General features: G+C 34.4%; 1 protein-coding gene across 10 annotated transcripts in view; it reads right to left on the bottom strand.

Moving 5' to 3' along the window:
• STXBP5L (syntaxin binding protein 5L) overlaps positions 1 to 20401 on the bottom strand; it is a 469360-nt gene that overhangs the window by 146401 nt on the left and 302558 nt on the right. For all 10 annotated transcript variants that reach the window (XM_056793510.1, XM_056793513.1, XM_056793507.1 and 7 more), the window contains exons 10-13: positions 18243 to 18321; positions 14164 to 14318; positions 7822 to 7894; positions 2846 to 2993 (exon numbers count right to left, since the gene is read on the bottom strand). In XM_056793510.1, the coding sequence (XP_056649488.1) occupies positions 2846 to 2993; positions 7822 to 7894; positions 14164 to 14318; positions 18243 to 18321 (455 nt within the window). The remainder of the gene's footprint in view (positions 1 to 2845; positions 2994 to 7821; positions 7895 to 14163; positions 14319 to 18242; positions 18322 to 20401) is intronic.

Below are 20401 nucleotides of genomic sequence, written 5' to 3'. Positions count from 1 at the left end.
AGGCTTGACCCTAGAAAAAGTAGTGATTAGCATTGTGGGCTCTGAACTGATTTGTAGGTAGGAAATTAGAATCTGGGTAATATTTTAAACTAAGGAGTATTCTAGAGTTAGGCTTTCTCTAACCCTAAATACCTCCCAACTAAATAAACTGGGGATGTCTAGATTTCCATGTTGACACCAGTAATGAAAGCTGCTTCAAGGTGGAGGCCAGGAATACGGAAGGAATACCCTGCAAGAAGCAGGAAGTAGGCCAGTGTAACCCAAAGGGAGTAAAGTATAGGAAGACTGGTATATGATCCTAAGATAATACTCCTGGTTCCATAAGAAATGACAAAGATGATCACAAAAAGCCCTAGAAAGATTCCTATGAAATGATGCAAAGTAAAGTTAGAAGACCAGGAGAACAGTATATACAGTAACAGCAATCATGTGTGATAATCAACTATGAAGGACTTAACTATTATCATCATTTCATGGATCCAAGTTAGGTCCAAGGGACTCATGACAGAAAAAGCTATCCACTGCTATAGAAAGAACCAAGTCTGAATGCAGATTTTATTTCCTCCATGAATCTTTTCTAGTGTAAATGATATGTGTTTTATTTCACATGATGAACACGGACATATGTATTGTATAATAACACATATACAACCTATTTCACATTACCTGTCATCTTAGAAAGGGGAGGGGTGACAGGGAGGGAAAAACATGGATTGCAAAATCTCAGAAAATGATCATTAAAAATTAAAAAAAGTGTAATCTGGGTGTGTGAGGTGAGAAATTAGTGTATTATTCTCAAGGTAATAGTTGTTAATATCTTCAAGATCAATACCCCTGGGACCCCAGTGAAAGTTAATAAAGCTGGTCCCTCCAAAACATTCTTTTCCATGCAGGCCAAAATCACCCCACTCCATTCAAAATACAAAGGCCTCTTAATTCCTTCTGAGGCAGAGAGATCTATGAGGAAACTTATTAAATAGTCCAGATGATAAGGGATGAATGCTTGAACTACAGTCACAGGAATGGATAGAAAAGGGCATATTCACATATGCATATTTGAATAAGAAATGTTTTGATAGTTGAAACAAAACTTGATAACAGATTGGATGCTTTGGGTGCCTGTGAATGAGGGATTAATTGAAGATAACACCAAGCTTGTGAGCCTGGATGACTAGGAAGATGGTGGTACCTTGTACAGTAACAAGAAATTTCAGAAGATACATAGGAGAGTACGGGGAGGAAGATAATGAATTCCATTTTGGAAATGTTAAATTTGACATGTCTGCAGCATATTCGGTTCAAGATGTCCAAGAAGAAGTTGGTGATATGAGACTGGAGCTCAGGAAGGTAGACTGGATATATCTGGCGATCATCTCAGAGGTGATAACAAAAGTCATGGGAGTTGATGAATTCACCAACTAAAATCATCTGAAGAAAAAAGGCACAGAAAAGAGCCTTGGGGGACACCAAGTTTTAGTAAGTGTGACATACATGAAGATGCAGCAAAAGAGATTAAGATGAAATAGTAAGAATTATAGCAGGAAAACCAAGAAAGAAAAAAGTATCCAAGATGAAAAAGTGATCAATATTGTCAAATGCCAGAGATAACAAGATAAATAAGGTTTGAGAAAAGGTTGTTAGATTTGACAATTAAGAAATCATTAACACTAGTCATGAAGCCTTTTTTTAAATGGGGATAATTCACCCTGACATTATTATTTCTCCATGTGCTAGATTCTCAGAGTCCTAGGGGATTATTGAAAGAAAAGCCCAAGATATAGAGTGCTCTAAGTAAACCTTGCCCTTTTATTTCTCATTCAGTAGATTAGGCTTTGATAATCCATGACATCAGTTCTTTCCCCAGGTACCAAACTATTTAATGCTTTTAATCTCAAAATTACCCAGGGCAAATCCCAGAGTCACTCAAGATACAAGGATCTAACTAATCTTAGAGTTACTCCTCCCACTTAGATCATTTTGGTCTGGATGCGAATGGTTTCAAAAGACTTGATCTGGCACAAGAAGCTTCAGGAAGCTTACTCTAGACCTATGTGGACCCTACTCATTTACCCTTAGGGAGGATCCATGAGTTGTCATATAGCCCAGCTTTCCAATTGTCAGTAGGGGCTCCCAAGTGTCTAGCCTGCATGTTTGTTGGAGACTTCTGTCATCTCTGTCTGGTCACGTCACTTCTATTCAACGTCTTTCAATAGCTTCCTACTATTTCTAGATTTCAACTGTTGACTCTGACATTCAAAGTACTCTACAATCTGATTTTAGTCTCATCTCATGCTACTTCCTTCCATGTATTTTATAATCCACTTTAGACAGCATTGCTTACTCTCTAACAAACACTGATGTTCTCCTTCCAAGACTTTTTTGCTCCCTATGTTTAGGATATCCTCCCCTCAAACCTTTCTCCCAATTCCATCCTTCTTAAAACTCATTTCAAATGTCAGCTATTTCATGATCTTCCCAGTCAATAATGATTTTTTCCTCCTTAAAGCTTGCATAATACTTCATTTATACCCCTCCTAGGCCTTTATGTATCATTTTGTATGTTAGGTCTTTCTGTAGAACAACTCCATGAGAGAATGTCTTATAAATGCTCTATCTTTTTCCATTGCTTAACATAAGACTGCACACAATAGGCATCTGAGAAGCCTTTAAAAGCCCCACTTAGGAGATTCTAAAGCCAATTAATGTTATTAGAAACATCCACATTTTCATCTGGAAAGTCATACATCATGTTGCTTCACATGCTGTGCTTCAGACTTCTAAAAATACATGTCAATAAAATATGGACATAAATAAAAATAAATTGTCCTTCATATGTCTCTTTTACCTTATTGCTGTATCCTTGCTTTTTATGCTTAACTCCTATAGAATACAGTACTAGAATCAAATCCGGAGGACAGTCAGCAAAATATGCTGTGCAGGTAACTGGTGATTCATGAATGTCCATGGGATAAGGATTTTCGAAGATCGGAAAACTAATAGATGAAGACAATATATTAGTTTATGGCACAATGAAAAAACTCCCAGAAAGTTCTTTTTTAAGTTACTCTTTTTTTCCATTTTACCTTCTATTTTTAATTTTCTTTTAGGTCACTCTCATTTCTCAATATTTCCCTCCCTCTCCCCTTTCTAGTGAATCATCTTTTGTAAAAGATGGAAAAAAAAAGGAAAAGCACAATTAAGCAAAATCAAACAGCACATCAATAGTGACCAAGAAAAATTTCTAAATTATTGAGAACACCAGAGTTCTTAAATATTATTTTATAAGTTTCCTAAGCATGTATTTTATTATCAATATTGTTTCTTTAGAAAGACAATCTTTACAACTTAACACAACATATGGGTAGATTTTTGTTTTGTTTTGTTTTTTTAAACCCTTACCTTCTGTCTTATGTGTATTGGCTCAAAGGCAGAAGAGTGGTAAGGGCTAGGGAATGGGGGTTAAGTGACTTGCCCAGGGTCACATAGCTGTGAAGTATCTGAAGGCAAATTTGAACTTAGGACCACCTGTCTCTAGACCTGGCTCTCAATCCACTGAGCAGCTGCCCCCTAGATTCTGTTTTAATAACTATGATTATATGCTTCTGTTCTACATCTCAACCAATGTACCATGCTAACATGGCTTTTTTAGTGTTGACACAATGAATTCTATTTAACACAGTTCTTTATAACAGATATTATCACAAGGTCAAATCTTTTTATAAGGTAATTTTATTAAACGTGCTATCTTTATATGAAAGGTAACTTTAGTATTTGTAAAATGTTAAATGTTCTTAATAAACTACACATTTTTCAAAATGTTTTATTTTGTGCATAATCATAAAAATCATATTCAAATAAACAATTATAGCTTACGAAGATAAAGTATATAAAATGTTCCTTAAAGAAAAAAATAAATGATATACTATTTCTTTCCCTTTTAATTTAATGATCTTTTAATACAACAGCAAACTGGTTATCTTACCAGGTTTATTAAGATGGGATTCTACCCGCATTATTAAACATTTCTCATATTTACTTCAGTGAGTTGCCTAAAAATACTAATTTTACACAGTTGATCTTATTATAGCATCCCTATTTGTTTTAATTGCTAAATGACAACTCGAGTAAAATAAGTCTACATATTTTCATTAGTAAATTTACTTTATAGTCCTTTTAAGATGAAAAAAAAGTCTCATGATTCTTCTGTTATCCAGATAGATAGAAAATTTAGAATAAAAAACATTGGAGCTTCCTAATTTTAGCCTAATTTAACTATTTCAAAAGGTCCTTCATATAAAGAGAGTAGAAAGGCCTTTGGGAAATTTTGGCATTGTAAGGATATATATTCAGCATTTGCAAATAGGAATTTCTTTATATGCTACCTTGATGCTGGAAATGCTTAGATTGGAAAAGAGAAGCTTTGGGAGAGGAGGAAAGTAGGGAATGATAGGAATCTTCAAATATTTAAAAGGTTGTCGTCTGGAAAAAAAAGTAGATTTATTCAGCATTACTCCAGTGGGTGAACTAGTACTGTAGATGGAAATAAATTGTGTCTCAATAAAAAAGAATTTTTGAACAATTAGAGCAATTTTATAATGGAATGGGTTTCTTAGTTAGTAGAGTCTCTTGTTACTAGAACTGTGCTGATTAAAAAAAAAATTGTATGACTCCCTAACAGGAATGTTAAAGAAATTCAAGTGAATGATTACTGGAGTGTCTTTTAGATGTGGTATCATGATTCTACGGTTTAGAAAGTAAATGGTACAGGGCAGAAAAATGTCAGTTGGTTGCAAGGTGCTATTTTTTAACTGGGGGAGGGGTTACATGTGAAAAAAATGGAAAGATTATTTATAGGGGATATGGAATAGCTGATATTAAAAAAAATAACCAAAAAAACTAGACAGAGGCAATGGGAAGAATACTGGTTTTATAAAGAAGAGGGTACAAATCCAGTTTCATCATTTACTTCCTACATGATCCTGGGCAATACATTTATTTAAACTTCTTAAATCTTAGTTTCTATAACACAAGAAGTGGTTTGGACATGTGACTTTTAAGGTTCCATCCAGCTCAAAGACTATGATCTGTCCTGATTGGTTTATTCATCCATTTAAATAAAGGCAAGATCTAAACCACTTGAGGTTTCTTCCAACTCTCTCATTTTAGAAATACTCACCTTGTCTATATTACATCTTTGAAACAGGAGCAACATAAAAGAATTATGTACACTAAAGACATGTCCATGCAAGCAAAGAGCACATTTACAGATATCACTTGAGTAAAGAGAACCTCTGAGTATATGCATTCAAAAATGTTGTTTTAAATGACCATAACTGTTGATGTCATGTAGGCAATGAATGTAGGACTATGGAACTAACATCAAAAACTAGAATACTATCAATAAGGGCAGTCTACTATTTATTTGTTATTTAGTATTATAAAAATTCCTACATGCCTTACTATTTGATTTCTTATAGGCTTATTGATTTCACAGAGGTAGCGTGGTGTTAGGAAGACCAGGTTTCAAGTTCTGCCTCTTATCACACATTAGTTGTATGATCATGGGCCATTTAGTTTTTCAGTGATCTCTATATTTTATAGACAGGCTGATGAGTGGCATCAATGGAAGGAGTTTCTACATTGAGAGTTCCCTAAATGATGAAATCATAGGCTCATCCTTACCCCTCCTCCATTGGTCCTAGTATAATTTCTTTCAGACCAGAGGTCTATAGACCCATACCCGTTTGTATTGCCCTGTTCTTTAAGGAGCATGGTCTCACAGGACCAGAAGGTATGAGGAAATATATAAGGAATAAAAGATATAGTCCCTACATTCAAGGAGCTTGAATTCTAACAAAGTTACCAAATGTACATGTGAAAATATTTGAACATTATGAAGCAACATTTAAATATTTTAAATATTAATTTTTAAAAAGCATAAATGAGTTTGGAAACAAAGTGGTGTTCTGAGAGGGAGAATGAGGAAGATTTCATGCAGGAATTAAATAAAATGGAAATGACAAAACTAGATTCCAGTTGAAAACAGTATCATATGTAAGGACAGAGGTGGAAGTGGCAAATTTGTGTTTAATGAATAACAAATAGATTAGCTAGGTTGACTAGATAAATTCCATGTTGCCGGAGAACAAGTGTTAATGGTGTTGAGATTAAAAGGATATAATGATGGTAAATGAATTGTGTTAAAGAGGAAACATAGGAGATTTGATTTAATAGAAGTAATCAATAGTACAATGACATGATGACAATTATTGAGGTGATTTGAGGGGAAGGGAAGTGGGGAATTCCTAAATAGAGAAACAACCACTAGAAGGTAATATTTTAGGTGTGCAGATAAAAAGTGATAAATGCCTGGACTAGACTAGATTAGACTGATGGCTTAAAAATGGAAATAATAGAAACATATAAGAAATTGAGGGGAAAAAAAAGTCTTAGCAGTACCCATTGAGTGATTTGGTATAAGTGATTAAGTATAATTATATTAAGAATATAATGATGTTGAAAATGGTTGCAGGTGAATTGGATAAGGAAAAGAATATGGCATTGACATTGAGAATGGGTGATTATTTGGAGAGGGGATGATGTCAGTTCTTGACAAGTTGTATTTCTGCTGCTATGCCCCTGAAGGACAGCAATCTTAGAGATCTGAAAACATGACACAAAACAGAAGGTTATGATAATTGTTTGAGAATCAAAATTTTAATTGATAAGTCTAGGCATGGGAGCTGAAAACATGTGGATGGGTAGACTTTCTGAATAAGTGAATATAAAGGGCTAATATAGTGGTTGTTTATGATGTTAACAGATACTTAGATTACAGGGGGAGTTTACAAAAGAAGCACAGTTTGAGAAAATGAGGATAATCAGAAGAGCATAATGAAGAAAGCACCTTAAGAAAAAAACTATAAATCATTAGATATGAAGAAAATATATATGAACATCAAGTTGTTAAAATAAACAAACAAACAAACAAATAGAATCGGAGGGACCTGGTTCTATCTATCAGTATAACAACATTGATATGTTGCTGCTCTGGCCTAAACCAAAGAATACAAACTCAGCCTGGATTTGTCAGAACGCATGAGGATTTATATTCATCTCTAGACTTGAATAAAATCTAGAAAATAGACTGATATCTGCGGTACAGGGTGAGGAGGTTCTTAAGTCTCAAGTCAAATACAACTTAAAATGAAAATATGTAGTAGAGAAAATATTTGTTAATTTGAAGTTCACTGCTACTGATATAAAGAATAGAGGAAGTACTAGACCTCTGGCATCAACACTTAATTTATTTTGAGTTATTTTGAGTTCGTTAATGCCCACAATGGAAATAACTAGAGAAAAAAGTTTTCCTTCTCTCCAACCCCCTCCCTCAGCTCCAGTTCCTCCTCATTGTCAATTTGTCTACTTAAAGACATAATGCATAGTATAATACCTTTATCAGAATATAATTAACTTTTTCACCTGACTAATAAGAGGTCTGTATTTTTAATAAAGTGTGCAGTAATAGACATGGTATGTTTCCCGTGGTCTGAATCTTCAAATGAAACTCTCTAGATGTTTGAGGTCATCTTTTAGTTACCTCTTTAGCTAGCACAGGGCTTTCCCAAAACATATTGGCATTTTTTCATTTCCAAACAATTTCAACCTATTTCTAATATTTTGAGTAAAACATGTTCACAAATAGTTTCTTTTATGTCAAAAGAAAGATGATTCTTTTCAAAGTCCTTGACTACTTCAAATTATAATCAGACGAAAGCCATGGAAATAAAGTTAGAAGTAATCTGCACATTGGGAACTTACTTGCTTTGTGTAAGGTCGACTACAATTAGATCTTTCTCCAGAAGCACTACTACAGCATATGGTTCTTGAAATTCTAAAAATAAATACACAAGCAAAAAAAATGGCAAGCTATCATATTAGATATTTTTATTGTTATCACTAAAGTTTCAGTCTCTTAATGTCTTGAACAAATGTCATTCACATTAAAGTCAGAATGATGAACCAGACTTAAAGGAAAATTCTTTTAAATTTTGTCATACTGGAAATGAAGGTTCTCACTGTTAAAATTAAATTAATATTTCTACCCAGATATATGTTTTATAAAGTTTATTAATAGAAAGGGTAGATAAAACTAAAGTTAAATATCACTGCCTTAGTCTAAGATCTCAAATCACGTGTCCTAGCCTCCATTTATCTTTCTCTCCCCTCACCTGTCTCTCTAGCCCCGTGTCCATCTAAGAAGGTAAAAGCCCAGAAAAGACCTGCCCCCTCCTTTTTATTGACATAGAACCCATAATGGACATAAACCTGGCATAACCGTGTTATGTGAGGAATGTTGACAGATAGGTCAGGCTACTCAGGAGGGGGAGGGGATATGATCCCCTCAGCACAGTATGTTAAAGAATTTGGAAATTTGAGGGAGTTTTCATAACTTAGGGTTGCATATTTCTCAATGACCATTGGGTGGTATTGGTGGTGAACTACTGATCACATGAAAGGATGAGATAGTTACCACCTAAATTCCCAACTTACCTTCCTCTTAGTATTTGGGCTTTTGCCATGCCAAGGAAGGGGTGAACTGAGAAATGCCCTATTTGTTTTAATGTGATATATGTTCATTTGGCTAAGATTGTCACAGCTAACTTTCATGATCCTACAACCAATTTAATTCATTAGAATTCAACAAGTTATTTTCTGAGTATCTATTGTTTAGTATATACAGCTAAGATGAGCAGAATTGAGTGAAGGTTTAGGATTCTAAAGTTGCTCTTTATATCTGTAAAAGGAGTCTAAAGAATATAAAAGTCTCTTTTATAATATATATTATGATCATAGTTTATTAATTTATTAGATGTTTTAACATGTCATGGTTTTGTGAATTCACATTGATTTAAGCATTGCATATTTCAGAGCTAATACACAACATGAATTTATTAAATATTTATAAACATCTTTGATAGTCATCTGTTTTTTTTCACTGAGTTTTGCCTGATTACTATTTTATATCATCCTGACTAGCACTGTCTCATATTCCTTTATCTGTCTTCTCTCTTCCCTAAAAAGATTTCATTTGAAAAAAGGATTTGAAATAATTATTGGATTTTTACAATTATATATACATTACCAGATACTCTGAAACACCATAAGTCACCAAAAATAAGAAGTCAACATTTAAAGTAAATCACTCATTTAGATGAGTCTTTGTAAAAATCAAGACACTTGTAGATTTTATATATCAAAGATATCATTAGTCCTTAAGTAAAATATTGGGAATATTAGAAATATTGTGCAATCTTAACTTTGAATTTGAAATCTAAGGAAATAAATGAATATCCAATGTGCCATGATTACCTATTTCTCTCTGTATTCTACAATCTATTTTATTATCCAGATTCTAGTAGAGGGTATACTGAATTTTTCCCAGCTTCTACTTTCACCCATTTAATGAAGGGATTGTTAATTCATTCACTTAATCTATTTGCCAGATACCTATATATTCTTATACATCTCTCCTATATGTGTACATTTATGGATACCATGGATCAGTGCTTGAATAGAGTCATATCCTGGAAGGATACTCTAAAATGAAAAAACCTAGGGAATCCCTAGTTCAGCTATAGGAAGATAGTAAGCAGTGTTTGTATGCCTTGTAATTGTAACTTGGCCTCAGAGCCTCTAGAATAATAAAGGATTTCAAAATACAAATTCTGCAAGGTTTTCCCAAGTTTTGTCCAAAGAAACCCTGGAATGTTTGGTATTTTCTTTGAATTCACAGGTATGAAATAGGTAAATCCTGCAATGAAGTTGTACTTGGGCATTCATTTCAAATATGACAGAATGGACTGGTTCAAAGAACAGAAATTTGTTGCTGAATAATACCCTTAAGAATACTCTAAAGCTATTAAATTTGCCTTCTCCGTGTCCTGTTAGAGTTGCTTTCATTGGTATCTAAGTATGTGTATCAATACATATGAATGTGTGAGCACACTAAGCCTGGGTCTACATGCTACTCTAATGAAAACTGAGAAATTCTGTCAATTCTAGATGTTCGTTTGCCTGATGCAAAGCATATGGAAACAAAACATGTTATAACAGAATGACACTAATCTTTGAGCCAAGAGATCTGACATTCTACCTCTGTAACTGGAGAGTTGTAAGTACTTGAGAAAATCACTTGAGCCCATGTGGGCAACAGTTTCTCATTTGTAAAGCAAGAAGTTTGCTTTAGGTTATCTTTCGGTTCCTTCTAGTTCTAAAATGTGTTGTCACTGTGCAATTTGGAAATGTGATTGAACCGTTACTCAGTAAGTCTTAATTAAGGACCTGCTATGAGTCAGGCTCTGTACTAGGTACTAGAGAACTGAAGAAAGGTGAAAGACAGTCACTGCCCTAACAGGGGAAACAATAAGGAAATGCATGTGTATAAATAAGCTATATACAGGATAAATAGGAAATAAGAGATGGAAGCCAATAGAAGTAAGAAGGGTGGGGAATAGCTTCCTAGAGAGAACGGGATTTTATTGGGGACTTACGGGAAGCCAGGAGGTAAGAGATAGAGGGAAAACATTCCAGGCATGAAGGACAGCCAGAAAAAATGTGTAAGACCCTTGCTATGATATAAAGCATATCTTATCTAAGTCTACTTAACCAAATTTATTTTTGTAATTCTATATATTTATTTTTCAGGCTTTGGCTCTATGTAAATACCTAGTTAAATATGTCTTTTTGGACATGCTTCTCTATCTTTATGTCTGTGGATAGATGGGTCCTAAGGTTTTCTTCTGGTTACATAATCTGGAAATATTATTTTTGGGCACAGATATTTCTAGTAATGTAGCTATAGTAAGAGAGGTTATTTGTATATTTATTTCTTTGTTGGTCATATTCTTATTGGGTATGTAATAATGCTGATTATTTTGAGACAATAAAGAGGAAATATGTATTGCTATTCTGTGTCACTATTCTCAAATTGGATTTGTCCCCTTCTCTCTTTTATTTGTATGGCACTGTTTTCTTTATTGGCCCTTTTCTAAGGAGGTTTACTCCATGTCTTCCCAGAATAGATAGTGGACAATTCCCATTTTGTCAGCTGGCATTTGTTAACATTATTTTTCTCCAGGCACATCTCATTTACTCAGGAATTGGCCCCAAGAGAAACCCAAGTCATAAAAAGACAACCCATTTTTTTCTAATTAAGAAAGGTATCCCAATTTCTTAGACTTCTTTCCAAGGCTTCATCCATCTCAAACCATCTTTTAGGAAGTTGCTGCATACTGTTGCATGAAGACTTCTATACTACTGGATATTGACTGCAGGGTTACTTATTTCTACCTGAGTTAGTCTGCTTATCTTTGCAATAAAACTTTTTTTTTTTAGTAAATATTAGTGTCCAGTGTTATTTCCTTCCTGAAAATCTTTGAATTCACTAATATCTTTGAAATAAGTGAGCAAAAGCAATACAGACAAACATATATTGAAAGTGCTTATGCTAGGCACAGTGCTATTCACAAGGTTGGCAAAGAGAGATTAAAAAAAAAATAAAACCTGCCCTAAAGGGGCTTTCATTATAATGGGAGAGATGACATGCAAATAACTAGATTAGAGATTCTTTTATTTTTTTAAACCCTTACCTTCTGTCTTAGAATCAATGTATTTTGTATACTATGTATTGATTCTAAAATAGAAGAGTGGTAAGGGCTAAGTAATGGGGGTTGACTTGTCCAGGGTCACATAGCTAGGAAGTATCTGAGGCCAGATTTGAATTTAGGACCTCCTGTCTCTAGGCCTGGCTCTCAATCCACTGAGCCATCCAACTGCTCTTAGACCAGGGATTCTTAATGTTTTGTATCATGGACTCTTTTGGCGATCTTTAGATACATATAAAGCACATTGAGCAGATGGAAGGCATTCTGAGAGGGGAAAATGCTGCCCTAATTATGTTCCCTTTCTCTTTCTCCCCACAATATTTTTCTTCTTTTTCTCTTCCATTATTCAACAATATTATTGGTTTGGGGGATAATACATCAGTCAATGCAATATAAACTGATGAAACTATGATTTTGTGGTGAAATGATCATAAAGTTAATCTAAAACGTATCCTGGAAAATATTCAATGCTATCTTAAATAGTGTATTTTGTATAATTTCTTTCTTTAAAATAATTCAAGTGGTAAAATACAAGTATCAGTCCTTTGTATAATCTTTCCCTCATGCCTGAAATGTATTTTATCCTCAAACTATCAGAATTATTAGCTTCTTTCAAGGTTAATATTCCATAAAAAATCCAGTTGTTAGTCCTACCGATCCACCCCAACTCCCATGTAACTTTGTATTTCCTTTGCACACGGTTCATATTTACTTGTTGGGATACATGTTGTTTCTTCCCAGTTGAATGTAAGTTCAATGAGGGAAATGACTAATTTTTTAACTTTTTATTTCCAGCACTTATAAATTATGAATTTCCTGGCACATGTAAAGCACTTAATAAATGCTTTCTGAATGAATAGTTCCCATATCTCTGGAGGAGGTGCCTGAAGGGGACTCTATATGGAGTTAAATCCTTAAGTCACTTTGGCATCTTCTGTGGATATAGATAACATGGCAAAAACTGATTTCATCCTCTCTCCTGATTTCAAATTTATTCCTTAAAACTACCTTCTAATCTCAAATTTATTCTTCAAGTCACTGCAATGCCAATCTCTTTATGTTCTACTTCCATCATCGCACTCCTCAGTTCCAACACCTTCAACAGACCTTCTGTTCCCAATAAAGTCATAGCTTCAGTGGATCATTGATTTAGATTTGGAAGGAAGGCTATTAAATTCAATCTCTTCATTTTACTGATGAGGAAATGGAGAAGGAGAGGGAGGCTTAGTGGCTAGCCCAGGGTCACATAGTTCTTAAATGAGTGAGGAAGGATTCTATTGATGGCCTTTCTCACTCAAAGAGTAATACATTGTGTCTACTAAGTCCAATTTTCTCTCCCAAAGTCCTGTGTAACTTGGCTTCATCCTATTCAACTCAACCGTGTATTTCCAATTAATCCACATTCTCTACTCTAATTAGTATGGTACAAGGAGCCCATACATTTGTTCCTACCTCCTTCCTTTGTCTTTGCCCACTTTATTCCTCTTGTCTAGAATGTCTCCTTTCTGGTACTCAAATCTTACCCATTCTTTAAGGCCCTGGCTCAGGTCCCACCTTCGCCTTGAAAGCTTCATTTAACTCCCTTTTCTATGAACTCCTATTATGTCTACACTTTTATACCATACGACTTGATCCTTGATTATATTAGTATTTCCCAAATTTGTCTTGTCTCCCTAACTGGACTTAAAGGTCTTTGAGGGCAAAGACTATGTCTTATACTTGGATATTTTATAAAATGTGTGCCTAAAGCATGCCTGAATCCACAGCAAAAAGCCAAGTAATACTTGTTGACTAACTGGAAATGATGATTATAATTGTTTTGTGGGTATTTACTCTCCTTATTTCATTGGAACTCTGAAGAATAAAAGAGCTAAATAGAACCATTTTTCTTTTAATTTATCCCCTTTTAATGTGAATCTGAAAAGCTGTGAAGTCTATACATCAAGGTCACAACTAGGCATCAGCAACCAAAAACCAACCAAACAAACAAACCAAAACAACAGCTAGAGGTGCTGCAGTCACATCTGTTGGAAATCCAGAAGTGAGGGAGATGTGACTGTAGCACCATCACAGTTCCCTAGTCCTGACATCTGGTAAGTGCTTTAAACTTTGACTGGCCCTGAGACTGGGCAGGTGGAGGTGGACTGGGAAGGGCTGCTATAAGGCCTCAATTCCCCCAAGTGATTTTGCTTCAGGACCCCTACCAGACTCTCCCAGCTCAGCTTCCACCATCCCTATCAAAGTTTCAAGCACTTACCTGATGTTAGCACTTTGGAGCTCCAGGAGTGCTGTAGCCAAATCTATCTCACTTCTAGTTGGGCAATTAGATACAGCTGCAGGCCCTGCTCCAGCATCAGCAGCTCACAGCATTGTATTCACAGTGATGTCAGCTGCCAAAACTGAAAATAGTTAAGCTTTATTGTGTTGGAAATATGTTAAGTAATATTTATAATTAAATGATATTTTCAATATTAATAGTATTGTTTCAACCACTTACCATTTGGGTAGGGAGTTTCACAGAGAGTTAGGAACTCAACAATGGGGTGATCCATTTCAAGAACTGTGATTGATTTTCCATGCATGATAGTCAGACTTGGTCTTCTACAGGCTTTGTCATAGGCCAGTCCACCAGAAAAGATTATGAATGGTTCACTAAAAAGGGGTCAATAAGATTGGAGAATTTTTTAAGATGACACCTACTCACACAGGGTGCCATCCCTATAGGAAGGTAAAGGGCAGTCTACAAAAAAAGCTATTTGATGGGTACTAAAGAGTCCTCTGGCCCAGAAACATCCCCCCACAAGCCTGCTCTAGTGCTGCCTTCTCCTCCTACCTGGGTTGAAATTGAAATTTATAACACCAGCATCACGAATGGATGGGTCAACAAAGGTAAAAGCAGCACTAATTCTAGAGGGGTGAGCAAGGAGAAAGAATACCATAGAAAGTAAATTTATCTTAATTGATAATTTTTTTCAGATCTTTCTATATTCTACTTATTCAATTGATTCAACCAAATCTTCAAATTTCCAATAGTTTGCTAGACATTATATTGACATAGCCAGATAAAGAAATGGTCTGCCTCCAAGAAACATCTGAAAATTCCCCCCAAACTATGGTGCCCCATATAAGGTTTCTGCTCCCCTTACCTCCACCCTGCAGAGTCCAGGAGCATTGCCTTTAGGGACTCAATTGGAAGCTGAGAACTACCCACCCCCAGTTCTGTGGGGAGGGGGGACTTGCCAAAAAGCCTTTCTCCACCCTCTTCTTCCCCTGCCCTCTTTCTCAAATTCCAGCCTTCTTTCTCTCTAGCTTTGCTCCCTTTTTAAAAAACAAAAATATTTAAGATGTAAGTTAAAAAAAAATGAATGAATGCAAACAGGATGTTATGCATTATTTAAAATTTGTGCAACAGTTTATGATTTCCTATTTATCTTTTTCCATACAATATTAATGTAGGGTTGTATAATTGTATATGTATGCATAAGTGCATACATACAATATAAAGGTGCATTTAAATAAATAATAAAAAATAAACTGAACATCAAATAGTAACTTTTTTGGCTGGCACATTAACTTCAATTTCTTTTTTTGTAAGCTGGCTATTTCTCAGTACCAATTTTTGTGTGTGAGATATATTAATTTTCAGGATATTTTAGCAATCCTTCATAGAACTTCATTCCATCCCATTTATTGAAGTAGAACAATGCTAGCCCAAGTGCCCAGCTGCTCCATTCTCCATCTTCCCAGTGCCTCAGGATATTTTTTGCATGTCCCACTCCTCTGCCAGTCACCCAAAGTAGGCACTTCCTCCCTCCATTCTTTGGGGTAATGGTGGTTGGGGTGGCCCACAGGCAGGTGAAGTTGCAGTTTGGGCATGGGACTTGAAAACCTTCACCAGTGCTGAATTAGAGTATTCACTTACCTCTGCAGACTACAGTAATTAGTAATAGATAAATTTCACTCTACAGAATTCTTTTTTTTTAACTCTATTTCATGGGGTACCAGAAACAGTTGATATTCCTATTAAATTTCTAATAAATAAAAAAACCTTTATTAAGATCTTGTTATAATATTAGGTGAGCTATTTATGTCCTTTATATATCTCTCATATATTTGTGTAAATCTAAGTATTTAATTTACAAAGTAAATAAATTAAAGAGTTTGCTCTGCTTGAATTTTGTACTGATAAAAAAATATATCTCAGTGGAAGCTGATTATTCAGCTGATGGATAAAACATTAAATCAAGAATGAAGATGATAAATTTCTGGAAGTTGAGACAAACAATTCATATAAGATTTGGTTTCAAGACCTGCCTCTGACATACTCTGACAATATGAAATTGGTAAGTCACTTAACCTTTCAGGGCTTCAGACAACTAACATATTTAAAGTGGCACTGATTTAAGAGTTTCCTCACCAGTTCTTTAACCCCATGAAATAATAGGTCAGATCCAAAAACAAGATACTATTATACAACAAAAACTAGCCACATAGAAATGAGAATGGAACAACTGTAAGCATGTTTACACAGTGTGTTTAAATAGAGGGGTTTTGAAATTCAGAAGAAGAATGAAAACAAGAAATAAAGATGCAATTAAGATGTAAATTAGGAGTTTTTAAGAATTCAAACAGTCAAATGAGTAATAGGTATTTAGAAAAAAATGAAAAATCTCAATAAAACACTATATACTGAAAAAATGGCAGCAGATTTGGAACTAAACATGCAAAGAAAGAACAAAGAATAGCAGAGCAAAATCAAATAGCAGCAAAATTAAAAGACTATAAGGCTGAGGTAGCTATAATCCAAAACAAAAGATTAACAACATTGGTGTCAAATTCAAATAGAAACAGATCCCTTTGGGCCCCTTATCAACTTGGAAAATCACAAGTTAACATTATTTATTTGGAATTATATTTTTATTTATTTTCTTAAAACTTCCCAATCATATTTTAATCTGTTTCTAGTCCAATCTTTTGCATTTGGTGGAAATACTTGTGTCATTCTGAGCAATTTAAGAAAAAAAAGAAAAAATGTTTCCAATCAAGGGAAAAATTTGAATTGTTCCCATTAAGGAAATTAGAGGAGAGGATGGAATTTCATCTTTAAATTAATCAAATAAAAAAATTAAGAAAAACAAATAGTTTACATGCTATAAGATTAATACATTACATAATGAATCACTATTTTTATATGTTGCTAGGTGGAAATAAGGTTATTGCTTTAGAAGTCTCACCTTGAATAGATTCATTGCCCAAAAAAAGGCAGAGTATTTATAGATGAAGACCATGAGGGGAGAGCAGACAGAATTATTGCAGAGGAGGGAAGGAGGGAGAAAGGGTAAAAAAACAGAATGAGTATTTTTTAGAATGGGGTGCCACAGGTGAAGGCAATTCAAATGAAGAGGTGAGGAGAAGAGTTTGACATTTAGAAGGCAGGAAAGGAAAGGGAGACAGGAAGTCAGGCAAGGAAGCAGGCAGGGAAGAAAGAAGAGAGAAGAGAAATGGAAGGAAGGAATAAAGTCAGGAAGGAAAGATGGACGATGGAGAGAAAGACAGGAAGGGGAGGGGTAAAAAATGGTAAAAATGGAGGAGAAAAGAAGGGAGAAAGGGAGAGAGAAGTGAGAAATAAAAAAAGACATTTTCAAGGATCTAAAATGAAACTGGTTAAAGATAATGAGAAAATGTTTTTTTTTTTTTCAATCAAAACAGGCTGCAAGTACCTAAATTTTTATGCATGTATTTTTGTGTCTCACATTTATCTATTTTTAACATTTTATTTAGATCTTTGGTTTTTTACATTCATGTTATTGTTGTCATTGTGTACATAATTTTAGTTCTGCTTTCCTTATACTACATTAGCTATAACATTAGTCTTCCCATAGTTCCTTGTGCTCATGAAGGAAGTATAGTAATATTTTGTTACCTTCATTTAGCACAATTGTTCATACAACTCCCAATCAATGTGCACTTAGGATTTTCTATTAGTTTTTACAGTTTTTGTCTAAAACACACACAAATGCTGCTCTAAGCATCTTCATATATATATATATGTATATATGTTATTATATATATTTATGACATATCCTTTAGAGACCACCAATAAAAACACTTCAATAATTTGAAATAGCATTTTAACAGAGATATCTCCTCATGGTGACCTGGAGTCATTAATGATTGCTCTCTGAATCTAGATCATGCAACCAATTCTGAATTCACCCAATTATACTATCATCATCAGCCCAAATCTTCTTGAAAACACAGCTTGAAAGACTTTGTCAAATACTTTGCTGGAATCTAAGCAAACTATATCTGTCAATTAGTAACCATTCAATGAGAATGAGATTAATATAGCCCAGTCTAGTGTAACCATATAACCAAAATGTTGGGAAATTATACTTCAATATAAAGGAACATAACTGTATTTATAACCTGTTTACTTATATGTCTGCTTTAAAGCACATAAACAACAGTTAAAGCATCTCTCCCATGTCTCTTATATCTTTGATTCTCAGATGCAATTTTCAACTGATTTTCCCTTTCTCCCCTCACCACAAACAGAGGTATGAAAACACATACCTGTTCCTACAGGTCTTGTATTCAGCCTTAAGAATTGGTTTACAAGATTCCAGTTTTCTTCCATCTCTTTGACTTTTCCCTAAAGAAAGAAAATGATTTCATAAAACATTATTAAAAATCCTGCTTACCAGTGATTAGAAAATAAGCAACTAAAGATACATAGCAAAAATGTAATATTTATGTAATTTATACTTGACATAGTAGAATCAAAGAATTTTAGACCTGAAAGGCATAAGACATAAAAGGAGTCACAGAGTCAACACAAGCTAAGTCTGTATACAGTTTTTGAACCAATTTAATAATTGGTTGACTTAAAAAAACAAAGAAACAAAAAAAAAGCCCAACTGTCTTAAAATTCAACCAAATCAGCTGTGTAATATATCTGATTGTGCTTTTCAATTTATTGAAATTATATCAATCTGACTGTGAGGACACTTGGGTGGTACACTGGATCAGACATTGGAGACTGAAGTAAGGAAGACCTGAGCTCAATTTGGTCTCATGCATTTGCTATCTATGTCGCTTTGGGGAACTTAGCAAACTGCTTTTTGCCTCAGTTCCTCACCTGTAAAATAAGGATAATAATAGCACCTACCTTCCATTTGATGTGAAGATCAAATGAGATAATAAGTGTAAAGCTCTAAGACCAGTGTCTGGCACATTAGTGCTATGTAAAAATATATATGTATGTATACATACACATGTTAGCTATTGTTATTAATCTCTCCTTTCAATCTATAACATTTTAAGTGTTAAAGCAAAAACTGAAACCATGAAATGGGAAATTTTGACTGTCCATAGGCATATTTGGAATCCAAATAAAATTTACAAAGTAGTTATTTTATATAAAATATCAATATTTAACATCGATCCCTTGAAAGCTATAGCCTATAAAAGGAATCAGATTTTAGAGAATGTCATGAGACAATTAAGTCACTCTCTTATACTTAAACTCCATGAAAATATAAACCTATTTATTTTATTTTATTTATTTATTTTTTTAAACCCTTACCTTCTGTCTTGGAGTCAATACTGTGTATTGGCTTCAAGGCAGAAGAGTGGTAAGGGCTAGGCAATGGGGGTCAAGTGACTTGTCCAGGGTCACACAGCTGGGAAGTGTCTGAGGCCAGATTTGAACCTAGGACCTTCCATCTCTAGGGCTGGCTCTCAATCCACTGAGCTACCCAGCTGCCCCCTAAACTTATTTATTAAAGTAAGTGGAAGGGGTATATTGTACTGTGAATTTAAAATAAATAAAAGTTTTATATAACTTCTATTTGCAGAAAAGAATGGCTTTTTTAAGGGTAAAAAGAAAATATGGAATAGGTTCCGTGGCATATAGGGAAATGACAACATAGGAAGGGGAGTAATGTTACTTTATTTGGATTTATTCCTTTTGCTATAATTATATTTGAATGAAATCTGCCAGATCTGCTAGATAGGTGATCGGACAAATTTGGCATGTTTTCAAACCCACAAGTTGGCTTATTTTTAAAAATAAGTCTTTTTATATAACCTCTACAATATCCTAATCTTTCTCTCATCACAATCTGGGGGTAATTCTTGGTTCTTCTCAAAGGCTTTATCAGTGGAGTATAAACCCTGGTGAACTTTAATAAGTAAGAATGGCATCAAATACAGGCCTATCAATAGGCTGTGTCAACTATATGAGGATTAATTTAAATAGGTTTGCAAAGAATCATCACCAGTAATGTGTGTGTGAATAATCTTATTAATTAATCTATCAAGATAAAATAGCTCATTTGCACCAGTGAAGGGAAGACACAGCCCTCCTCAATTTCCATAAGAAGGTCATTCATTACAGGATCCACATATTGTCAGTCCTCTGAAGTCTTGCTTTCTACTGCTCTCCTCAGCTTCCAGCAGGTGGCAATTCTTCCCTTTTCTTGGGGACTAGCTCTCTGCCATAATATTTCTTGCTCAATGGTATTTACACCTTAGAATTTCCTCTCTGGAGCAGAATGCCTCAATTTTTTTTGTAGGACAATTTGATAATAAGGATGATCCAATTTAATTGAGTTTCATGAGAAGATTTCTATGAGTTCTACTTTCTGCTGTTTTTTGAGATGTTGCTAATCTTCTACCATCCTACTCCATCAAGTTTTTCAAATAAAATTGTATTCTTAATGTTTCTCTTG

The sequence above is a fragment of the Monodelphis domestica genome, chromosome 4 (assembly GCF_027887165.1).
Source record: "Monodelphis domestica isolate mMonDom1 chromosome 4, mMonDom1.pri, whole genome shotgun sequence".
NCBI classification, from domain to species: Eukaryota; Metazoa; Chordata; class Mammalia; order Didelphimorphia; family Didelphidae; genus Monodelphis; species Monodelphis domestica.
This window is presented reverse-complemented; position numbering and strand designations above follow the sequence as displayed.